This window comes from Schistocerca nitens, chromosome 6 (genome assembly GCF_023898315.1).
Source record: "Schistocerca nitens isolate TAMUIC-IGC-003100 chromosome 6, iqSchNite1.1, whole genome shotgun sequence".
Taxonomy (NCBI): Eukaryota; Metazoa; Arthropoda; class Insecta; order Orthoptera; family Acrididae; genus Schistocerca; species Schistocerca nitens.
In genome coordinates, this window is record NC_064619.1 from 212737164 (window position 1) to 212762909 (window position 25746).

Consider the following 25746-nt stretch of genomic DNA (forward strand, 5'->3'; position numbering starts at 1 on the left):
CGCTTATGTCGCTGTAGTGCTCGCCGACGCTCTTCAATTGCCTCAGCGTCTTCCGGTGACCACCAAGGCACTGTCTTTTGCCGGGGGCTACGGAAATTACCATTGTAGTGACCTGTTAAATCACAACATCGATGGAACCACATCAGGGATTTTTTTGTTTAGGGCACTCAACTACTAAGGTCATTAGTGCCCAGTCACAAATGTTAGTGCACTAATAACATAGAAAAAACGCAAGGGGGCAACACCAGAAAGTACTTACAAAGACGCAGATAAACATAATAAAAGAGTTAGATCTTTCTGGACAAGTCCGTCAATGTAATAAACTTAAGGACACGAGCAGCTGCTCAAGCGTCATCAGCTAAAAGTTCCTGTAAGGTAGACGGCAGACACAGGACAACACGAGAGTGAATAAAACGGGGACAGGACAATAAAACATGGCACACCGTCAATGGATGACCACAGGGGCACTGCGGTGCGGGGTCACCGGACAACAGGTAGCGGTGGCTAAATTGGCAATACCCAATCCGCAACCTGGCCAAAATGACCTCCTCTCGCCGGGAAGGGCATGAGGAGGTCGTACAAGCCTTCGGGATCGGTTTGATGGCCCTAAGCTTATTCAAGCCTCATGCCACAATGATGAAATGCGCCGACAAAGAACCCCACTGACATCAGTTGATGGGACACAAAAGGAAGCCGTCCGAGGCAGGAGGACAGCAGCCTTGGCCTCAGCATCAGCAGCTTCATTCCCACGCACACCAACGTGGCCAGGAATCCACAAAAAAAGGACATGAGTGCTGGTATCAGCTAGTGACTGAAGGGACCATTGAATTCGTTGCACAAAAGGGTGGTCCGAATATGGGTCAGGGTGACTGAATGGCGCTCAAAGAATCAGAGTAGATGGCATAGGAAGAATGATGATGGCGGCAGATTACTGAACAGCCTAATAGAGAGAAAAAAGCTCAGCTGTAAAGCTTGAACACTGGTCAAGGAGCCGGTATTGAAACGTATCATCCCCAACGACAAAGGCACATCCGACGCCAGCAGTAGTCTTGGAGCCATCTGTGTAAATAAAGATGTTATTAGCGAGCCTCGAACCAAATTCAACAAACCTTGAGCAGTATATCGAATCCGCAGACCTCTCCTTTGGGAGAGAGCTGAGTTCAAGGTGAACGCGAACCTGAGCCTGGAGCCAAGGTAGCATTGGGCTCTCACCCACTCGAAAAGTCATAGGGAGGGTAAAATCAAGTTGCTGAAGCAGGCGACAAAAGCGAACTCCAGGAGGTAACAGGGCAGAGACATACAGCCCATATTGGCGGTCGAGAGAGTCATCAAAGAACGAGAAATATGACGGGTGGTCGGGCATTGACATCAGTCGGCAGGCGTACCGACAAAGCAACATATCACGCTGGTAGTTTAGTGGTAATTCGGCAGCTTCGGCATACAGACTCTCAACAGGGCTGGTGTAGAATGCTCCAGTCACCAGACGTAACCCCCAACGGTGGATAGAGTTTAGAGGGTGTAAGATGGACGGTCGGGCAGAAGAGTAGGCAAAGCTCCCAAAATCCAGCTTTGATCGGACAATGGACTGATATTAGCGAAGCAGGACCATTCAATCTGCTCCCCATGACATATCGCTGAGAACACAGGGGACATTTAAGGAACGGGTACAATGAGCAGCCAAGTAAGATACATGTGGAGACCAGCAAAGTTTCCTGTCAAATGTAAGACATAAAATTTTTGTTGTCTCCACAAATGGGAGAGCAATGGGACCGAGATGTAAGGATGGTGGAAGAAACTGTTTGTAGCACCGTAAGTTCATACAGACCGTTTTCTCACCAGAAAAACGGAAACCGTTAGCGACACTCCAGGAATGCAGACTGCTGTGTCACCGCCAGACACCACACTTGCTTGGTGGTAGCCTTTAAATCAGCCGCGGTCTGTTAGTATATGTCGGACCCGCGTGTCGCCACTATCAGTGATTGCAGACCGAGCGCCGCCTCACAGCAGGTCTAGAGAGACTCCCTAGCACTCGCCCCAGTTGTACAGCCGACTTTGCTAGCGATGCTTCACTGACTACATACGCTCTCATTTGCCGAGACGACAGTTTAGCATAGCCTTCAGCTACATCATTTGCTACGACCTAGCAAGGCGCCATATTCAGTTACTATGTATCCTGAACAGATAAAATTGTGAATCATGTACCGTCAAGAGCGACGTTCATCATTAATGGATTAAAGTTAAGTATCTAACTAATTACGTCCATTTTCTGAATTCTAATTCCTTGTCATGTTCCAGACCTCACGTCAGTATAGTTCTTCCCTCCTCACACCAGCCTGCATGAGCTAAAACGCGTGCATTTCGGCCTCCCAGTAGTAACACTGTGTTGGCTCTTCCGCCAACCCAACACAGACGGTCTAGACAACACTGAAGACAGCGCTCCAGGAGACATGTTCTCTGAGCACTGCAGTAGATCGTAAAGTCATCCACGAAAAGGGAGCCTGAAACCTCAGCAGGATGGAAATCCATTATTGGATTGATAGCTATGGCAAAAAGGGCCACGCTCAAAACGGAGCCCTAGGGCACCCCATTCTCCTGGCGAAAGGCATCTGACAAAACAGAACCCACATGTACCCTAAACATTCGATCCATTAAAAAGGCATTAATAAAAAGAGGGAGGCGGTCACGAAGGCCCCAAGTGTGCATGGTGCGGAGAATGCCTGCCCTCCAATAGGTATTGTAAGCCTTCTCCAAATCGAAGAACACAGCCACCGTCTGGCACTTGCGCAAAAAGTTGTTCATAATGAAGGTCGACAAGGTAACTAGGTGGTCAACAGCAGAGCGGCGCCTACGAAAGCCACATTGGACATTGGTAAGGAAGCGTCGAGATTCAAGGAGCCAAACCAATCGAGAATTTACCATATGCTCCATCACCTTGCAGAAGCAGCTGGTAAGGGAGATGGGGCGATAACTGGAAGAAAGGTGTTTGTCCTTTCCTGGTTTGAGTATGGGAACAACAATTGCTTCACGCCAGCGTGTGGGAACATGACCTTCAGTCCAGATGCAATTATAGGCGCGATGAAGAAAGCCTTTACCTGGAGGAGAAAGGTTCTTCAGCATCTGAATATGGATACCATTGGGCTCCGGAGCAGAGGACCAGGACCGGGCGAGTGCACTTTCGAGTTCCTGCATGGTGAAGGTGATTTTAGCTTTCACGTTTCAAAGACTGGAAAGAAGGTGGCCATGCCTCTTCTGCTTGTTTTCGGGGGAGGAAGGCAGGGTGGTAATGGGCAGAGCTCGAAACCTCCGCGAAAAAGCGGCCAAAGGCATTTGAGACATCCTCAGGATCCACAAGGACTTCATTCGCTACAGTCAGGCCAGAAATCGGGGATTGGATCTTGGTGCCAGATAGCCAGCGCAGGACACCCCAGACAATTGAAGGAGTAAAACTGTTGAATGAGCTGGTGAAAGCCACCCAGCAAGCATTTTTGCTTTCTTTGATAACATGACGGCATTTTGCACGGAATCGTTTGTAACTGATACAGTTCACCATCGTAGGGTGGCGTTGGAAGGTGCGTAAAGCATGTCGCCAAGCACGAATAGTGTCGCTGCATGCTGTAGTCCACCGGGGGACTGGGACTCTATGTGGAGAAAAGGAAGAACGAGGGATGGAATATTCAGCAGCAGTGAGAATAACATCCGTGAGGTATGCGACCTGACTATCGTAGCTGGAGAAGTTTTGATCATGGAAGGTCACCAGGAAGGTGAAAAGCCCCCAGTCGGCTTTGGAGATGTTCCATCTAGAGGAACGTGGAGAAGGGGTGTGATGCAGGAGATCGAGTATGTGTCAGACAGAGCATACCACTCAAACCGACGTGCAAGTTGCATAGGGGATATTGAGAGGTCCAAGTGGTAATAGGTATGCGTTGCATCCAAAAGGAAGATAGGTGCACCGGTATTTAAGCAGACTAGATTGAGGTGGTTGAAAAGGTCTGCCAAGAGGGAGCCTCTCGGGATGAGGAGGGATGGGGGAGGGCAGCCCGGAAAGGAAGGAGAACTGCACTAGCTCACCATGCACCTATCCACTAAAGAGATGTGGACCCCCTGGGGGCACATGGGGGAGATTCAATGGTGACAGAAGAGGTGAAAGTTTCCCAGTTCGCCTTGTTTAATGCCCATCTGGGTAGGCATCCAAGTGCATGACGCCGGGGGAGTGACAAGAAGATGGGGAAGTGGTCACTACCACACAGGTCATCATGTGCTCTCTAGTGGATAGATGGCCGAGTAACTAACATGAGCCACACTGAAATGTGTGGCAGCCCCAGTATTCAAGAGGCAGAGGTCGAGCTGGGACAGTAAATTTTCGACGTCTCTGCCATGGCCAGTAAGCATGGTGCTACTTCACAAGGTGTTATGGGCATTAAAATCTCCCAAAAGTAGGAAAGGTTTAGGGAGTCGATCACTCAGTGCAGCCAATACATTCAGAGGTACTGCACCATCTGGAGGGAGATATATGTTGCAGACAGTTATTTCCTGTGTTGTCCATATCCTGACAGCCACAGCTTCAAGAGGAGTTTGATGGGGGCACAGGTTCACTACATATCGAGTTCAGGACATAAATGTAAACTCCACGTGACACACTATTATATTCGCTACGGTTCTTGAAATATCCCCTGTAGCCTGCCGGGAACCAGGTTTTCTGGGGGGCAATGCAGAAATAGCTGTAAAGCTTAACAGTTGCCATAGCTCAGCCAGGTGGTGGAAAAAAAAAAACTGCCGCAATTCCGCTGAAGGATGACCTGATCGTGATACTGGGAAGGCATGAAACACTCACTCAATGAGGTAGTCTATGCCTCAGGATCACCTGCTGCAACTGACTTATTTCCTGAACAGGCTATATCCATTGTGTCTGAGGATCTGGCAAGATCTAGGTCCTCAGCAGATGCCAGAATCTTTACCTCATCCTCAGACACAGAGCTTGTAGGCAGCGGTGGTGTGGGAGCCAATTCCCTCGGTCTTGGAGGTCTTCTTTCTGGATTTCTCTTGCTGATCCTTGGATTTCTCTGGCTGGGAGGTCTTCACTGATTCAGTCTCCGGGACTGAGGATGATCGGGAAGCCCTATGACCAGCTGCTTTTGGGCACTTCAGCCACTGGCGGGTGTCATCTTTCCCACTAGCAGAAACCTGGGAAGGGAGTGACCCAAGGGACCCCTTCCTAGGGAGAGGAGCCAGAAGACACTTACGTTTCTCCAGCTGAGAAGTGGGGTCTGGTGCCCCAATGGTTGAGGGCACAGTGCTCCCGAGGTAGGTGGTGTGAGAGCTACAGGGAGGGAATTGCCCCCCCCCCCCCTCCCACCATCAAGGGGGCAGGTGTAGTCTTACAGCTCTGAGAGCCGACTGGAACTCATGGAACTGATGGGGCTATAACTGTTCTCGTAGCAGCGGCATAAGAGGAGGTCACAAGCACAGAATGTAGTCGCTCCAATTTCCTCTTCGCTTCAGTGTAGGTCAGTCAGTCCAGGGTCTTATGTTCCATGATTTTCCTTTCTCACTGTAAAATCCTGCAGTCTGATGAGCAAGGGGAATGATGCTCTCTGCAGTTGACACAGATGGGAGGCGGGATATTGGAAATACAGCGGAAAGACATTTGGCCGAACTTCCAGCACTTAAAGCACCGCATTGGGGGAGGGATATATGACTTGACATCACAGTGGTAGACCATCACCTTGACCTTCTCGGGTAATGTGTCATTCTCAAAGGCCAAGATGAAGACACCAGCAGCAACCTGATTAACCCCCAGACCCCAATGGACGCACTGGATGAAATGAAGTCCTCGTCGCTCTAAGTTGGCGCGCAGTTTGTCGTCAGACGGCAAAAGAAGGTCCCTGTGGAATATAATACCCTGGACCATATTTAAGCTCTTATGAGGCGTGACGGTAACGAAAACAACCCCCACCCTGTCACAAGCGAGTGATGCCCGTGACTAGGCAGAGAATGCTGTTTTTATCGAGACTGACCCTGACCGCATTTTGGACAAGCCCTCCACCTCCCCAAACTTGTCCTCTAAATGTTCTACAAAAAACTGAAGCTTCATCGAGACAAAGGAGTCCCAATCAGCTCTCGTACATATGAGGTACCGGGGCGAATAAGTTTCACTGCCTTCCTTCGCCTGGCATTCCTCCCATGGTGTGGCCACGGACGGAATTGTTTTAGGATCATACTTCCTCGCCTTGTACTGAGACTTAGAACACTTAGAGACTGCTGGTGTTTGATCTCCAGCAAGTGATGATGTGGTATGCTTCATCACACGTCATCTGCCCTGATTGCCATCCAATCCGACCAGAGGCCCTCCCCATGGGCACCACCCAGCCGCAGGTTCTGCCATTTACAGAGCTGGTGTAGATGGTGTATGACAGTGCATCAGGCAAGTCTGATTGGAGCCAAATTGCAGGGAAACTGGTTCAGAAGGAGCATAGGGTCTAACCAGGATATTGTGAAGATTGGAGAGGGAGGAGGGGGGAGGGGGGGGGGGAGGAGCAGGAAGCTATTCTAGGTGGACTGAGTAAAATATCAGAAAGAATGGACCTCATATCAGGGAACGACTTCAGGGAGTCCGAACCCTGTTCAAGTAACTGATTAATAATTCAAGACCAGGACAATACTGACAAGGAACCCATTGAGCACGATTTCACAAGTTCAATCTTTAGTAGGGCTACATTGGAATTGTTGTGTTAACAATGACAGGAAAAATATTAGCTGCTAATAATTCACCATGTGCATCAGGAGGGTGACAGAAAATGAGTGCCTGGGAGATGCAGAGATCAACCTTCTATGGGATCTATATATTACAATTCACACAATGGATATCAATGACATTTAAGAAAATTTTGAAAGAAACCATTAAGTTGCACCAAGAATACCGAATAAAAAATGGTGTGCCACAGTGATCACAAAGCTTCACACCATCAAGATCGAAGACAAACTCCTAGAGAGTTACAAACCAGGCAGGATGTTCAACTAGGTATCCACCCTTAAAGAATGCATACAGAATTATATTGCTGTACCAGCGTGATAAGAACTGATGGAATTTGATGGCATGCAACTGAATGCAAAAGAGTGTCATGGAGCATACAATGAAACTAGCTATCCTTTAAGGCACAGCTGCAGATAATGTAAAATGTTTTATAGGCAAAAGAAAAAACAAACATCCATACACTGAATTTGTCCAGTGGTTCCAGGTGGTATGAACTGCAATGTCACACACTTTTCAGGAGGGATAGTTTGCTCTAAAGGAGAATGACTGACACACAGACCAGAAATCAAGCAAAAGCAAGTTATTTTGACCAGCTATTTAACAAAAGCAGTGCTCATATCATACTTTTAGTTTTAGTTCTCTTATGGCCATTTTCCCACTCTTGCTTGCCACACATTACGCTGCCCCGTCTTCAGAAATGCTAATATTTCATCTACCACTCCTCTCTCAGCAAAATTCCTTTGGTTCCTTTCCGATGAACTGTCAACTGTTGCTGTAGATATAATGTAATGTTTGCTTTGTTTATCAATGTAATTGTTCTGCTTTGTATCAACACCACTAGCACTGTAGCAGTGTTGTGAGTTACTTATCGACTAAGCAGTTCAACTATGTTCCTTAGCCTCACACTATGCTTATCATTGGATAACTCCAGTCCCAACCCCTTTGCCGTTAGCAGCCAATATTTTGGTTGCATGGTAGAGAATATGTGGTGTGTCTAATGCCATAAACAGCATTGGCCTTTTGTGACCTCACACTCAAGGGGTTCCTTGTGAGTAACACAACACAAGGTGTACTCCTAAGTTGTTTTGTGGAGGTATTGGCAGTACCAGGATTGAATGGGATAGGTAAGGAAATCTGCTTTTGGGATAGGCTGGTGGGATAATTACATACAGTGAAGACTATGGCGAGAATGGGGTGTATTACTGTAAAGAACCTGCATCTGAACAAATGCGATGTTTGCCTCAAATTCCAAGGCTACACATGGCAAACAATATTTGACATGGTAAGGATGGCAATGGTCCAAATTGTTTTTTGTAAGTTTTATGTGGGCAGAAGTGTGTAGCTGACACTTGGTGAGGATAAGGTCAACAGTAAGAACAGTGGTACGTGACCTGGTGTAGAACCATCTGAAATTCAATTGGGAGAATGTATCTCGAGATTCCAAAAATTTCAACAGGTTAGCCTCACCATGAGCCTATATGGCAAAAATGTAATCAATGTATCTAAACGAAACAAGAGGCTGAAGGCTTATGGATCCTGGGAAAGCCCCCTCGAATTGTTAAGTAAAATATTGACTAAGGTCATCAGGAAGGGTGTTATAGGTTTGGAATCAGGTGGGCACTGGCTGAGGTAATATTCAGCATCAGACAGACCATGTAAATGGGTAATATTAGTATAGAGAGAGGTGGCATCAATGGTGACAAGCTACATGTGTGGTGAAAGCAGGACAGGCACAGATTTCAGACACATTAGGGAATGATTTGCATCTTTAATATAGGCTAGCATCTTTCATACAGGAGGGGAGTCTTTGTAATTTAAGTTTGCAGGTGTTGTCAACCAATGCAGACACACATTCAGTGGGTACTTTGAAGCTAGCAACTATGGGAAGGCTGGGTTTGTGGACCTTATGACGAAGGTAAAAAATGGGAGCGCATGATTTGGGCCTAGCAATAAGTTCTATAGACTGAAGTGTTAGTCCTTGTGAAGAGGAGGGACTGTAGGTAAGTTTGTATGACAGGGATAGGATCTTTATGGCAGATGCCGTATGTAGTAATGCCAGAAAGCTGGCATAGACCCTCACACACATACTCCCATCTGTTAAGTACAACAGTGATAGATCCCTCATCTGCCAGGAGGATAAGGGAGTCAGCAGTTTTTAGGGAAAAAAGTGCCTGGAATTCTGCAGATGATAGATTACGGTCATGTAATCATGACCTGAGAAATGGTGCTGGAGCAACACTGGAAGCTAGTAATTCTTGAAAAATTTAAAAGGGGTTATTTTGAGGTAGTGGTGGTGGATAAAGTTGAGATTATGGTCTGAACTCTTCAGGACAGGGTTCAATATTAGGTCTGTTGTTGTACGTATTTTGAGATTTCGTTGCAACGTGATACTTCCAGCTGACATTGTGTGTGAAGGAAAGTAGGACTTCAAGGAAAGCAGCATCTTTAACGGAAGTTTAGGACTGAAAACACTGTACTGTTGTGGCTGGTTCTTGTGATCATGAGTTTCCAATGCTCTGGGAGATACTGATGAAGGCTGGGGGATGTTAGAAGGTTGGCCAAACTCAATTTGTAGGAGAGGAATGGTGGTTGACAATGAGGCTGTTTAGGAAGCTTTAGTGGGACAGGGATGGGAGTATAACTGTTGAGACAGTTTAGGAGAAGACTTTTGAGGTGAAATCTGGCTGCTGTTGCAGTTTGAATTTAGCTTGGAGCATGGTACCTCCAAGGAAACATAAGGGGCGCAGGTAACTGCAGGGTTTTATATAAGGAGTGTGCAAATTAAAAGGTATGAAACTTTGTAACAACCAAACCAGTTGAAATTTGTGTATACCGTTTTGAGATAATGTAGTAAGACGTCTAGGGACACAGATGCAATGCTATCATCTCCACTTAACAAACTCAAAGCTGTGCCCTCAGGTAGTAAAGTTGAAGCTTACCACCTTTTTTGAAGTTCGCAGTGTGAAACTCATCTAATTCCTCTAGCACATAAAAACCATTAACAGTGACATGTACCGTGAGACACACTGTAGCCTACACACGTCAATTAAGGGTAAATGGCCTGGGCTGCCCATGGAGGGAGTGATTCCACTCCATGATAATGTGCATCCATGTCTCCAAGGTCACATAAAGTGTAATGGCAAAGTTCGAGTGTGAGCAGCTTGAGCATCCATCCTTCAGCCCAGATGCATCACCCTGTGACTTTTTTATGTTTGGTCTGCAAAGAGAACCCATCTCGAAGGGAAGCCCTTCAACTCTTGAAGAAGAGCTAAAGGACACAATGGGGGACTGGTTCCTGTCACAACCACAGGGATTATGTGAACAGGGAATCCTTTGGCTCATGATACAGTGAGATAGTTTTGCTCAGACCCCTGGTGATTACTTTTAATTAAAGACTGCAATTATATCCACACCGTTGTTTTGTACCTTTTCTTTTGAACACATCTCATCAAAGAGAAATTTGATGGAGAGGAAATTGGCACTCAACGTTTATATGTCACAGATTAGTCAAGTGGTTCTGAGCTCTATGGGTCTTAACTTCTGAGGTCATCAGTCCCCTAGAACCTAGAACTACTTAAACCTAACTAACCTAAGGACATCACACACACCCATGCCCGAGGCAGGATTCGAACCTGCGACCGTAGCGGTCGTGCGGTTCCAGACTGTAGAGCCTAGAACCGCTCGGCCACACCGGCTGGCTACAGATTAGTCAGGTGAGAGCCACATGTGAAATGACGCATACCCTGTACCAGCTGCTACATAAACACTATTTGGCTTTCTACATGTTATGATGTCCACTAAGTTATCAGTAAGGACAGATAGGCAGAGTTAGAGGGTGATTTCTGGCAGGACATGATATCCTGTTGCAGAGCACACTCTTCCACATGACAGTTGTGACCTCTGTGCCTGTTTCACCATACATTCTCCCTCCAGACACCAGTTTCTCAGAACTTCGCATGTGGGAAGTGGCTTTACAATATGTGCTTGGTTCTTGCCACCCACATGGCCTAAAATTACATTAATTTCTGTGCTCTCAGTATTTCTTCTCAGTAACTATTGGTTTTCTTCACTCCCATCTACTTTCTGACCCATTTTTCTCTGGCCACTAATCTTTCTAACGTGTATAATGCACTTAGCTTTGTGTCATCCTTCGTTCTTTCATAATGTGTTTTCATTGATCTCTGTCTTGTTTATTACTCTATTTTCCATGTTGCCAGGTTTCCAAATTTTTTAAGTGCAGGTACCGACAATCAGTCTTTTTTTCTCATTCCATCCATCAAATCTCCTCTGACCCATGGTTCTGTGTAACTCTTCCCATTTCCTAAACTTCATCAGTCATTTTCCTTCATCCCTCTTCCTTTCCTTTTGACCACTTCAGAAGAATGGGCCAATGACTCAAAGCTTTTGTGTTTTCTCCTAACACCACTTGATGAGTAAATTTTGTGTTTATCCATATTATATTTTTGAACCTTGAGTATTTTTGTTGATGTAACTTTCTACGTGTACTTTCATCAAGACAACATTTTCTGGATATTTAAATGCCTCGTGAGCCTTGCTGTAATGCTAATTCTTTTATTTGTATCTGCATTTGTTAAATATCAGGTATTCAAAGATTTGTATTAACAAAAATTAGGTTGTCATTGCCAATTTATGATACTGGTCAACACCCCACATTCTGGAAAATTAGTATAAAATAACTCCCCCCCCCCATACATCAGTACATAATTTTAATGTAAAAAAGGTTAGTATCACAGGGCAGTAACTGCTGATGTCACAGAAGCAGAATTGTGTGTCAGTTTGGAAGACACTGGGGATCCAGTATCAAGAGTTTGAAAAAGTTGTTGAAGATAAAACTTGGAAGCCGGGTTAGGAAAATAGCAGTCTATTTAGCATAGAGTATGGGTTGATAGTAAACTGAAGAAAGACGAAAGTAACTGATGAGAAGCAGAAATAAGATTAGTAATAAGCTCAACAACAGAGTTGGGAGCACCGTAGCAAACAAGAGGAAATCTGCTACCCTGGTAGCAAAGTAAGACATGATGAACACAAGAAAAAGATTAGCACAAGCACAGAGATCATTCCTCGCTAAATGGCATCTAGTATTCAAAATAGTCCTTAATTGAAAAATAAAATTCTGAGAATCTTCTGGAGCACACAGTTGTACAGAAGTGAATTATTAACTGGGGGAAAACTGAGAAAGAAGAGTATAGAAGCATTTGAAATGTGCTGTTCCAAAAGGACACAAAGTTATGTGGACTGATATCAGAAATGAGGTTCTCTGGCAAATCTGCAAGAAAGGGATAAGTAGAAAACACTGCCTATAAGAAGGGACAGACTTCAGAGAATAACTTCTGTGGAGCTAGGAGGAGACACAGAGCAAAAACTGCATAGGAAGACAGAGACTGGAATACATGTAACAAAGAATATTAGGTGTAAGTGCTACTCTGATATGAATAGGTTGCCACAGGAGAGAGAGTCATAAGGTCTACATATCAAATTAGCAACAAACGGGTAGAACATTGGGGATTCCCAGTTGCCTGGTGACAAACCCTAAGACAATCATCCTACAATTTGAAATCAGTAAATTAAGCAAAAAATAAATAAATAAATAAAAATAAAAAATCTAACATTTTAATTGTTGTTAATAGCCTTTGCTGCCCATTAACAGAAATAATAATTATGAGGAAAAAAAGAAAAAGGACAAAAGAAATTCAGAGAGCCACCAGTTCTGAACAGAAACAGGTAGTGAACTGACCTCAGAGTGCAATTCGTCTCTTCAACTGAGGTAGGCGTAACATTACAGATGATGGCTGTCAGAGCATTTCCTCCCAGAGCTGGCTCCAGTATGCGTGTCAGCTTACTATCTCGAAAACTGATGTGTTTTTTCCCGTCGCTCAGCTGTGATATCACTTGACTTAAAGTGAATAATGAAAGATTGATATGGCAGCCTTCACGAAAGCGATCACTGCCAAATTTACTGCCTGTCTGGTCTGACCGTTCTGAGCCTGCGAGATCAACCATATTAAGATGTGAAACTTTTATAACATCATCATCATCTTGATCTTCACTACAGTCCCCTTGGCCTCCCTTTGCTTCACGGCTCTCAACTACCTGAAATACACAAATGTCATTTAAAATTCAGAATTCAAGTGAGTTCAAAGTGAAAGAAATGTATTATTCAAAAATAAATAAGGAATTAGTTTTGATGGTTAGTGATGTGCATAGATTTAAACTTCTATATGTTCAAAATAATATATAAATATCTCTGTTACGCAGAGTTTTTGTTGGATATTTATTCGTTGCACTTTTAACCATGAGTTTTAATTACCGCCAACTTTTGTGTGTTCAACTCCTTTGTAAGTTATTGCAAGCAATGGAGTTTGTTCAGGCACAAATTTTGTAGACCCTCAAACTATCTGATACTGAGATTTTATTAAGTTTCAGCAATTTTAGCTGTCCTCCAATAGAAAATTAATATGTTAACTATATGATTCTTCCACAAATTAACTACTTTATTATTTAAGTGGAGAATCTTAGTTTTATTCCCAAGATAATTTGACAACTGCTGGTGCTTATAGCCAAATTGGTTTAAATAAAAATAATTTAGAGTAAATATCCATAATTTGAGCATCAGTACAAACACATGTAGATAAAATTTGGAGTGAGTGAAGCAATGTACCTCATCCAAGAGCATTTATATTCTTCCTTTCAGGAAACATTTTACGTTTTCTAAAAATATGATATTTCATGTTATTCACGACTACAGTTTTCATCTTCCTGAATGTTCTACTTCTACTGGACATTATTCCCAAAATTCAGGTACATAGTTTTGTGGCTCTAATTTTTCAGATTACAAAAACGCCCACTTGCACTGGCACAATAGTCTACCAATTGTTCTTACCAAAAAATTCCTTATTTTAGGTGGGAATTGTGAATGCTCTAGGCAGCATACACAGTATAGTCCATATACCTTCGTCAGTTTTCTATTTATGCATTCCCAATTACTACTGCTTGTAATTCCACATCCATTAATTTAGCCCTTCTCATGATAAATCAAAATATAATTACAGATCTGAATTATAATTTTGTAAGAACTTCTACAAACAGTTGTACATGACAATACATAAGTCAGCCACTACACAGTAATCAACAGATGAGTGCTCAATGTCAAAGTAGGCACCCAGCAAACAACTAGATAGCTTCTATGAGTAAATGATTTTGTAAACTACTTTGGAGCTGTTGAACAGTAGCGGTTGTATTGTAATCATCAAGTAAGCCATCATTAGCTATCCACATATGAACAATTCCATGTTGTCACCAACCAGTAAATCAACCACAGGCATAAAAAAGTGAAATTTTCAATTTCAATTATTCTGTTAATGTTATTCAGCCCATTGGTAATGAAAAATTGAACTACTTTTATGTACAATGTGTATAAAAATGGATCTATCAACATGTATTTTCATCAGAACTGTACAGAAAAAGTGTGAAAGAAATATATTACCTTTGTCAAGTCCTTTATGGTGGAATGTGGTGAATATGCTATATAAACTATAATATTCATGTTGATCATCACAATATGTGTTTCAAAAACTGTGGAACTAATGCATTGTTGCATTTTGCCAAATTACAGGAAGATACCAGGCAACAGAATAGCAGCTACCGAGACCCAGAAAACACAAGTTGGTCACTTTACACAAACTACTATGAACTAATATTTCATCACTTTTTATCCAAATCCATGTCATGTGGTAGATCTACCACAAGCAGATTTGCATTCTAGTGTTTTACTTAAAAACACATGATACACACAGCTAGCACTACTGTCTGTGTACAATAGTTTCATTGTTATGATACTGAGAAAGTCCAGTCAGTCTACTTTAGTCCAAAAGACTTAGGTGACCCATTATAGAAAATTGCTCAACTGTATGGGATCCATACCAAATACAAATGAGGTCAGTACAAACATTTTGTTTGTCTTTGGTCCACAAGATTCATGGAAATGCTAAAAATTCTCAGCTGTTAGATGGCCAATGATAGATACCAACTATCTCGCGAAAGCCTATTTAGAAAGCTTCCAGAACCAGTATCAGTTGAGGCATATACATCAGTCCCCTACATGTCTTACTAATATCACCAAGGTTAAACTAATTACCACTTACACAGAGATATTGAAGCAATCATTTTGTCCATGCTCAATACCTGAATGTAACGGGAAGGAACCCTGAATACATGGAACAATAGCGTAACCTGCCATAAACTTCATAACAATTTGCAAAATATGGATACAAATGTATTGTGTTCGAGAAACTGCTTAAACAATGAGCAGTGCTTTTAACAAGACATTTCTAGTTGGGCCTAGTCACACTGATCACAGTTCAAATTTCAGGACATACAGTGATTGTCACTGCTTGAAACACAAACCACCTCGATATCATCCCCTGGCACGCGTCGTTTTGGCAGTGACTGAGTGAGGTTTGTTTTATCATCATTGTACCATACCAGTGATGAGCGAGCAACAAGGCTGCAGCATAAACATTCTGTAAGATAAGTTTGACAGTCCAATATTGCTTTGTGTGTGCTAACATTACTCTGGAACCCAAACCATTCTTACTCCTGTTGGCTTCTACCAGCCATTCCATCCTTATGTTGATGTTTCATGTTAGTATTTCACAACCAAGCCTTATTAAACTGATGGTTCAGTAATACTTCAGTCAGTACTTGCCTTCCATTTGTGTCTACCACATTCTTACCGAAATTTGACGCTGTTTCATGTGTCTCCTATGTCCTGCATACCAGATGGAACAGTATTGCCATAGATGGTTCTCCCAAGCATCTTAATAAATTCAGATGAATGTCTCCACTCCAGGTACCTGGTTTTCACAAGTCTTCCAGAGCTCTGTCAAATTCTTGCATTAGTGTTCCTCTCATCTTATTATCCCTCCGTCTCTTTTTGTAAGAACATTATCAAGTTTCTTTCCTTGATACAGCCCATCTATATATTCCTCTTGCCTTTCAGCCTTCCATCTTAGTATACTGTAGGCTCATCAACTGAGTTCTGTATGTTTCTACAGCTGATCCCTTTTCTTGAAAGAGTTCTTCAATTTCCTGAACATGGTATCTATCTTTCCCATGGATGTGTGCTTTAACAGTTTGTATTTGTCCTCCAGTTATTCTTGCTTTGCCATTCTGCAATTTGTCCATCTCCTTTTATATACATTTGTATTACCTTATGTTTAATTTGTTGCTTGTCCTTTCCTCAGATATATTTAAAATGTTACTCAAGGACTTCTATGGCTCTTGCAAGGACTTCTATGTATCTAGTTTATTAGCCTAGTCATTCCTCTTCTTCCTTCACCAAATCATCTCTCAAACTTACTAATTCATCTATAATATTTCCATAACCTGCTGCTGTTGGGCAATGTCTGTCTCTGGTTGTTTGATCTCATCCAAGTCCCATCTCCTTAATTTTCAACTTCCTGCAATTTCCTTCATTTCAGTCTACAACTATCTGACAAATCCAGTAGGTCAGGGTATTTATTTTGCTCATTTTTCATTAAAAACAAAATCTTGTATATATTGCTGTAGTATACTCCATGTGAAATTATACTGGACTGTTTCTTTATGCTGGTTGCAGCTGCTTTATGTATCTACAATGTAATTTTGTAAACATCTTTAGGGCAATGTCGCTTCGTAACTATATAGATGTCTATTGTTTTCACCTACATCTGTTTACACTTCGCAGGCGAAAACTGTCAAAAGCACTGTTAGGTGTCAAAAATTTCCTCAGTTGACTCAATTGTAGTGGTGTCTTAGCAGTAAAGAATAAATGTATCAAAATTTCATACATGATGCAACATTTTATCACGCATCTCAGTGTTTATGACATCATAGCTCCTGAACTATGATAGGCAGTTGTTTCTTACTCTCAAAGCAATGGTAGCCCGACAGTGAGGGATATGAATTCCAAGTTTGGTTGAAATTGGTCCAGTGGTTTAACAGATGTGGAACACAAACACGCATGAACACACACAAACACATATTATATGTATGGATTCATAATTAGGGACTAAAGAATCATTTTATTTTACAGAAGATTTTGGCAATATTTTTACAGATTTTGTTGTTATTTACTGCCAGTTTGCTTCTCTTTCTGGTTATTTATTTTTGTCCTAATTAATCATTCTTTCAGTCTTGCGTTGAAATGAAACTATATGTGTCATTTACATTATATTTATTACACTATGCACACCACATTTATTTACATTACACTGGCTTGGAAAAAAAGGGGGAAGCAGCATACATTATTTTTTATAATTAAAGAAAAGTAACACCAACACTTTACAGACAAATGGAAAACTAGTAGAAGCTGATCTCGGGAAAGATCAGTTTGGATTCCGTAGAAATGTTGGAACACGTGACGCAATACTGACCCTACGACTTATCTTAGAAGATAGATTTAGGAAAGGCAAAACTACATTTCTAGCATTTGTAGACTTAGAGAAGGCTTTTGACAATGTTTACTAGAATACTCTCTTTCAAATTCTGAAGGTGCACGGGTCAAATACAGGGAGCGAAAGGCTATTAACAATTTGTACAGAAACCAAATGGCAGTGATAAGAGTTGAGGGACATGAAAGAGAAGCAGTGGTTGAGAAGGGAGTGAGACAGGGTTGTAGCCCATCTCCAATGTTATTCAATCTTTAAATTGAGCAAGCAGTAAAGGGAACAAAAGAAACATTTGGAGTACAAATTAAAATCCAAGAAGGAGAAATAAAAACTTCGAGGTCTGCTGACGGCGCTAATTCTGTAAGAGACAGCTAAGGACCTGGAAGAGCAGTTGAACGGAATGGACAGTGTCTTGAAAGGAGGATATATGATGAATATCAACAAAAGCAAAATGAGGATAACGGAATGTAGTCAAATTAAATCAGGTGATGCTGAGGAAATTAGATTAGGAAATGAGACACTTAAAGTAGTAAAGGAGTTTTGTTATTTGTGAAGCAAAATAAATGATGATGGTCAAAGTAGAGGGGTATAAACTGTTTGCCAATGGCAAGGAAAGCATTTCTTAAGATGAGAAATTTATTAATACTGAGTATAAATTTAAGTTTCAGGAAGTCATTTCTGAAAGTATTTGTATGGAGTGTAGCCATGTATGGAAGTGAAACATGGACGATAAATAGTTTAGACAAGGAAAGAATCAAAGCATTCGAAATGTGGTGCTACAGAAGAATGCTGAAGATTAGATGGGTAGATCACATAACTAATGAGGAGGTATTGAATAGAATTGGGGAGAAGAGGAGTTTGTGGCACAACCCGACTAGAAGAAGGGATCGGTTGGTAGGCCATGTTCTGAGGCATCAAGGGATCACCAATTAAGTATTGGAGGGAAGCGCAGAGTGTAAAAATCATAGAGGGAGACCAAGAGATGAATGCACTAAACAGATTCAGAAGGATGTACGGTGCGGTAGTTACTCGGAGATGAAGAAGCTTGCACAGGATAGAGTAGCATGGAGACCTGCATCAAACCAGTCCCTGGACTGAAGACCCCATCAACAACAACAACAACAACAACAACAACACTTTAAGGTAAGTAAGTTTTCAGCCAAACACATTGGACAGGATTATCATGATTTTTAAATTATATTCCAAGAGACAGTGCTGCCAATGTAACATTACACTTTAGTTAGAATTATCTTCTCACTGACTTCTTCATTAATACTGAATCCGAACAGCCTTCAAGGCCATTACTGCAAATTTCTGACTATCAACTCCTGTTGCCTACAGGCATGTGACCATGTGAACTTTTCCTAATTGCATGGACATGCACTTTCCAGCAAAATTCTGAAGAGATTTATCCCCCTTCTGAGTATCTGCACTACTGAGACTAGACATTTCAGGTACATACTGCAAGATCCTTACCATGTCTAAGTTAATGAAGTTTAAGCTTAATGTCCTTAAGCTCAAGCATTAATCTCAGGCTTTGAAGACTGATTGATTTGTTTGGATCTGGCTATGATAGTTGACAATCTTGTCTGAAGATATGACCCTAGTGCACTTCAAGCACTCTAACTTTTGCAAGAAATACTTGCCCTGATCTTTTTAAAAATATTTGTTTCCAGAAGTAAAAATTCCTTTGCCCACAATACTGAAACGTTCTTCAAGGTGTTTTAACTTTGAATTAAGTTCATTTGAAGAGAGGTATCTCAAAATCTTTAGAAAAGCAAGTCATTAATTAATATCACTGTCCTGTTCTTTAATGAATGTGGCCTCCACAACAATGCAGTTCATTTCATAACCCAGCAGCGATATGACATACTTCAGCCTGCGTAGGCAGCTTCCGGATATTATCACTGTGGAAGAGTTCAATTATTTCCTCAAAATATTCTGCCATAAAAGTGGCTGTGGATAGCCACAAGTTCCAGCTTATTAACACTGGAAAAAGCCTTTGCACCTCTGTTTCCTTTCAGAGACTGCAAATACAAATGTTTGTTCTTCCTGTTTTCTTGAAAAATACTCTTTGAATTGATTATCGTAATGCTAAACCTATAAGGTTCTTTTGAGAAACATCAACAATCAGATTCAGTTTGTGTGCCTAGCACTGAATATGGTTACATTACCAGCTACGATTATTCTCAAGGAGATAAATTTTTTCATGTATCCACTGTCGCTCACTGTGTTGGAATAGTTCCTTCATACAGGGCTGTAAGCATGATTGACAGCTACAGTTCTGTACCTGCAACTTTTGTACTATTTTTGGTAACTCAGCTTCTTTACTTTCCTTCTCGTTCAAGGTATGCCACGGTACAGCTTTGCTTCCCATTGTTCTATTTGTATATTACTCTCTGACATTTACCATTACTATTGTATTCATGCTGCATAGTAGTTGTTTTTCAAGAGTCCAAATTTGAACTTCGAAGTATTTTGTGTATGTTCAATATGTGACATTTATTTGTTTGAGGTCACATCCTGTGCTGCAATTGGCTGACAAGCAAACCCAGCAGTCGCAATGTTGATTTAAGTGTTGGCAAAAATAACATGCTGTACCTGGTGGTTTTATATTAGCATATTGCAAAATTTGTCTGTATACACTATAATATCTAGTATACATTAACAATACAAGATGGAATAATATTGTCTCTGTAGATAAACAGTACATATCGAAGGTTGATCTTGTTTTGTCAAACTCTAGTGTCTTTAGTTTTTTAGCATTGAAAAGAGTTTGGGCAGATAGGAATTGTTTCATTCATTATCTAATAATAACCATTCAAGTGAAGAAATCAGTGTACAAAATTATTATTGCTCAACGGTACCTTTTACTGTAGACAAGGTGAAAGACTTCAGCAATTCTTCGAGGTTGTAAAAGGAGGTAAGTGAAAACTGATTAATCCCTGGCTGGCTTGGACTGTATCAAAATGTATGCTTGTGCAGTAAGTAAAAATTAAGCGAGTATAATTCTAAGCATTTTTCAAGAGTTCGCAGTCTTTAAGTTACTGAGATCATGATCAAAACACAAAAGGAATAATAGTTTTCTCTGAGTCAGCTCGTCAGATAAGTCTTCTGCCTCCTGCGCATCAATCTAGAGCGAGACAAGTATTTGTTTTCCCCCGAGATCATGAAACTACCTATAATCCAGAAATACAGCACTACAAAATAATCCATTCATACATCTCTTGCTCCTGTAAATCCCTTTTGTGACTAACAATTCCATCGAGAATCATCTTCAAATTGTGGGTGTATCTGATTTTCAGAATTATTAAATTATTTTTCTGTCACTAAGCAGTCAACAATTTTCCTATCCCCATCAGTAAACGTAAGTCACACAGTCACACAGAAGGAGATTTTACATAACATGATGCCTCATTCATTACTGCTTCCTCATTATTGTACTGTATTTCTTAAGAGCCCCAAAAATTGTACAAGCCCACAGCATTGAGTTAGCTGTGTTAAGAACAGCTATACCTGCAACCAAAAGTTTCTGCTTGTTCCATGCTTGAATAGTTCACGACGACACAGTGCAAACACAAGAAATCTTCTGTCAGCGGCCTCGTTGGGTGACAAAGACATTTTTCCCTGTTACCTGTTCCTTTACATCAGATTTTTGTCATTGTCATATTAAAGGCACAATAGTCTCCTTCACTGATTTTACACACGGGATGTTAGCAGAACCATACTAAAGAAATATGTATTACTTTCTTAAATGTTAAGTTTTAATTTTTAATAGCATTAAGTTCAAACTATATTTTTACTGCTAAGAAAATGCTGCTCACTTTCGATGAAGTCATTCATCCAATGCCAAAAAAACTTCATTTTCCTGTTTGTGGAGTGGAATGCTGGCTTTAAGAATGTTACCACAGTCCTTTAGGCCAGGTATCACAGTCACTTTTCTTCTTTCTTGCTACTTCAAAGCTTCTACTAATTAAAGACTGTCACTTTACTGGCAAAGAGGACTACTTCATTTTGCTGCCCTTATGCTTTCCACACTTAATGTGTTTCAAAGAAATGTCTTTATACTTTGATAAAATTCTGCTATTGCTATACTTTCAAACCAATGATTTATCAGGAGCATAAGGCCTTCAGTTCACATTCCCATGACCTGTTGTCAGCAGTCACTGCAGGCATAAGCATTTTTTACAGTTGTGAATCGATTTAGCACATATTTGTCACCCAGTTTAGAATACAATGAAGACCGCCACAATTTGTCCTCACTCAAGATTTTGCTAGAATTTCAGAACATAAATAGCGCTGCATTATTGCTTGTTATACGGTAAATGTCTGTGTAAACAGCTACATGGAGAGGGGGGGGGGGGGGAATTCAGCGAGACGAAATGTGACTGTATACATTTTTCTCCGAATGCTACAACTCTTTCAGTGACTTTTGGAAACAATTATTATGGTGGCATTAAATAATATTTTCAAAAGTTAGTATGCACTACGAGCTGAGTTCCTACTCTGAAAAATACAGAGCTTGTCATGCTTTTACCCATCTGACAAATGCTGAAATGTTTCGTCTCCTCAAAATTTAAATCATGTAAAATTTATTTACATGTTTAAAAATGGTACTTTTATAACAAAAGTATGCATCTGCAGTAATGGAACACAGCACCCAACTGTGACTACCCCAAGTACTGTGCAGAACATTGTTTAATCACAAAGGTTAGCAATGATTTGATACAAAACACCTCTGGTCTGATTTCTTAAGGCAGGAAATGAACTGTTCCTTTAAATTAGTTTAAAGGCCACAATCAGCCCTGATGAAGTCCATACTTAATTTCAAAATTAAATAGCTATCAGCTACCGATGGAATCCTCACGTTACAATTCGGGACCAGGGGAATTTGCTATTTTCTATCACATTTCTTCAAAAATCACCAGTTTCACATTTTTCACTGCGTTATTGTTTAAATGAAATTTTTCTGTCCCTATTCGTAGCTAATAAGCTATTATTGGAGTCCACGTCTGCTCCTGGAAGTATCTTTGCAGTTTAGAACTTTGTTTACGAATCAATCTTCCCATCAAATAATCTGCCTGAACTCATCTGGTGGCATCAGGCCACTTCTCTATGTGCAGCCACCTTTCATGATTAACCACCTTTCATGATTCTTACAGTGTTAGCAGATTTTCTGAAACTAGTAGCTTCATAATTACATTTCATTATTTTATGTTTATTTAGTTACTTTTTTTTATTTTTGATGTTTCCAAAAAAAAATTCTTTTCAACCACAGACCCGCATAAAAAACAACGGAGATGATCATGAAAACTATTAGCAAGTTATTAAATTGTGATCCAGGCAAAATTTTATCAGACACCATTCCCTTTCATTCCTTTCCTATGGTCTCTGTTCCATTTTTCTTTCTCTCATTTTTCCACAGTGAAAATTCTAGGAATTCTCGATTTTTAATTTCCTTCAACACATTGAATGATTTTTTGTATTTATCATACAATTCATCCAATTTATTCCTCTGCAGAGTTTATAATGTACCAGACCAAGATACAAGATAATGAAGTGACCATCAATGCTTTTATGATCCACATTCTGTTTTGTTCTTCAATATGGAATCTTTTTTGTCTGACTATATATGCCAGTTACTTGTAAGGAGATCACAGTTGATCACCACCACCACCACCACCACCACCACCACCACCACCACCACCACCACCACCACCACCAGTAATAATAAATGATAATTAATTGAAATCCTCAGCTGCCGACAGGTGTTGTTGATATACCTCAATGGGGACAGCTGAAAATGTGTGCCCCGATGGGACTCGAACCCGGGATCTCCTGCTTACATGGCAGACACACTATCCATCGGAGCCACTGAGGACACACACGAATAGCACTGAGGGTTTCAATTAATTATCATTTATTCTAGAGAAGCTGCATGGTCATCAATGGTATCTGTTCTTTCAAGAACAGTTACTATCTTCACCAATAATAATAATAATAATAATAATAATAATAATAATCTTTATTTGTCCATAGTAACTTTCTGTCTTTCACATCATTTTGGTACAATGATGTAAGGCCATACATAAAGGGCATCCGAGAAGTCCCTAGCCATTCTTGGGCAACGCTAATTTTTGTCTCTCTACTGCAGGTGATTTGAAAGATGTTTACCACATAACAACAAATCAGTGTTGTGTGTTCACAAAGTGCACTATTTCCTAAACACCAGTTTCCAAAAGATGCATAAAGACCCCACACAATCCTGTAATTATAAAATTGAAGTGTTATTAAATTGTCTAAAAGTTTAATGTTAGATTCTGATGTCTACTTTCTCACCCATATGAATCCTACAGCTTATAGACTTTATGCCCACCCTGAACTCCACAAAGGTAATATCCCTATCTGTCCTGTGATGTCTTCATTCTTAGCTCCATGTTACGAATTAGCCAGATCAAGATCAAAACCAATTTTAAACATAGTCACGGCATACTTAATTCAATTGACATAGCGACACAAGTTAAAAAAATGCAAATCCCCTAGTGCCAAGCCACTTTCTTTTGATGTCAGCAAATTATTCACTAATACAACTGTTCAGGAGTGCCTAAACATTCTCATTCTCACAGACTTATTAAGCAGGAGTTAACCCAGTTGTCACAGATGACAATGTTAGCTGTACAATCCTGTCCAAGACAAAATTATTTCATTTTCAAATGCAGGATATACAAAGAGTTGGATTGTCTAGCTGTAGGATCGCCCCATTGCCTCAGTCCAGTCCTTGCTGAAATCTTCTTGGGCAATTTTGAAAAACACTTTCTGGAAAATAATCCACTCTCTTCCCAAGATTCGATACTGGTTTAGGTAAGTTGATGATGAGTTGTGCTTATGGACAGGTACTACAAGACAACTTTGAAACTTGCTTAAACAGCTAAATTCTGAGCACAAAAGTATAAAAGTCACTATGGTGCTTGGTGATCACTGCATAAATTTTTTAAATCTAACTGCAGACATCAGTGATCATATTCATACTTTCAAGATTTACAGGAATCTTACCACCACAGATATGGAAATACTTAACAATTCTCAGCAACCATATACCCACAAACATCCAGTTTTTCATTGAAAGATACATCACCTACTATTCATCCGCATGAAAGACAACTTCAAAACAAAATTAAGTGCAGTCAAACAAATAGCATCAAACAATGGCTACCCTCCTACCTTGGTGGGCTGCATAAAGCACAAAAATCGAAACATATGGACACACTTCTTTACCCTATTCTCAGCACGTCTCCCTCAAGAACAAAAACGGGGAACAAATACATATTTAGGAAAAGTCTCACTGAATGCAGGCAGAAAGCTTAAATCCAGGAATTAAAAAAAAATAAAACCAACATCATCATTTTATGCACACAACACTGTTGGGCACTTTTTGTCCAATGTTAAGGACAGTACTCCAGCTTTGTGAAAGAGTTGAATATATAAAATTACTTGTAACTGTGGCAAATTATACACAGATAACTCTGGCAAATACAGGGTTATAAATACAAAATCAAATAGGGGTAATGCAGGAGTCAATTTAATAATGAATAAAAAAACAGGAGTGCGGGTAAGCTACTACAAACAGCATAGTGAACGCATTATTGTGGCCAAGATAGACACGAAGCCCACGCCTACTACAGTAGTACAAGTTTATATGCCAAATAGCTCTGCAGATGACGAAGTAATTGAAGAAATGTATGATGAAATAAAAGAAATTATCCAGATAGTCAAGGGAGACGAAAATTTAATAGTCATGGGTGACTGGAAGTCGGTAGTAGGAAAAGGGAGAGAAGGAAACGTAGTAGGTGAATATGGATTGGGGCTAAGAAATGAAAGAAGAAGCCACCTGACGGAATTTTGCGCAGAGCACAACTTAATCATAGCTAACACTTGGTTCAAGAATCATGAAAGAAGGTTGTATACATGGAAGAACCCTGGAGATACTGACAGGTTTCAGATAGATTACATAATGGTAAGACAGAGATTTAGGAACCAGATTTTAAATTGTAAGACATTTCCAGGGGCAGATGTGGACTGACCACAATCTATTGTTTATGAACCGTAGATTAAAACTGAAGAAACTGCAAAAAGGTGGGAATTTAAGGAGATGGGGCCTGGATAAACTGACTAAACCAGAGGTTGTCCAGAGTTTCAGGGAGAGCATAAGGGAACAATTGACAAGAATGGGGGAAAGAAATACAGTAGAAGAAGAATGGGTAGCTTTGAGAGATGAAGTAGTGAAGGCAGCAGAGGACCAAGTAGGTAAAAAGATGAGGGCTAGTAGAAATCCTTGGGTAACAGAAGAAATACTGAATTTAATTGATGAAAGGAGAAAATATAAAAATGCAATAAATGAAGCAGGCAAAAAGGAATACAAACATCTCAAAAACGAGATCGACAGGAAGTGCAAAATGGCTAAGCAGGGATGGCTAGAGGACAAATGTAAGGATGTAGAGGCTTATCTCACTGGTGGTAAGATAGATACTGCCTACAGGAAAATTAAAG

The 25746-nt window shown here is 40.8% G+C and overlaps 1 protein-coding gene across 1 annotated transcript in view; it reads right to left on the reverse strand.

The window, feature by feature from the left end:
- The window catches only part of LOC126263130 (uncharacterized), a 252741-nt gene that overhangs the window by 156700 nt on the left and 70295 nt on the right, over window positions 1-25746 (reverse strand). Inside the window, exon 6 of the mRNA XM_049960152.1 lies at window positions 12507-12862. Within this exon, the coding sequence (XP_049816109.1) occupies window positions 12507-12862 (356 nt within the window). The remainder of the gene's footprint in view (window positions 1-12506; window positions 12863-25746) is intronic.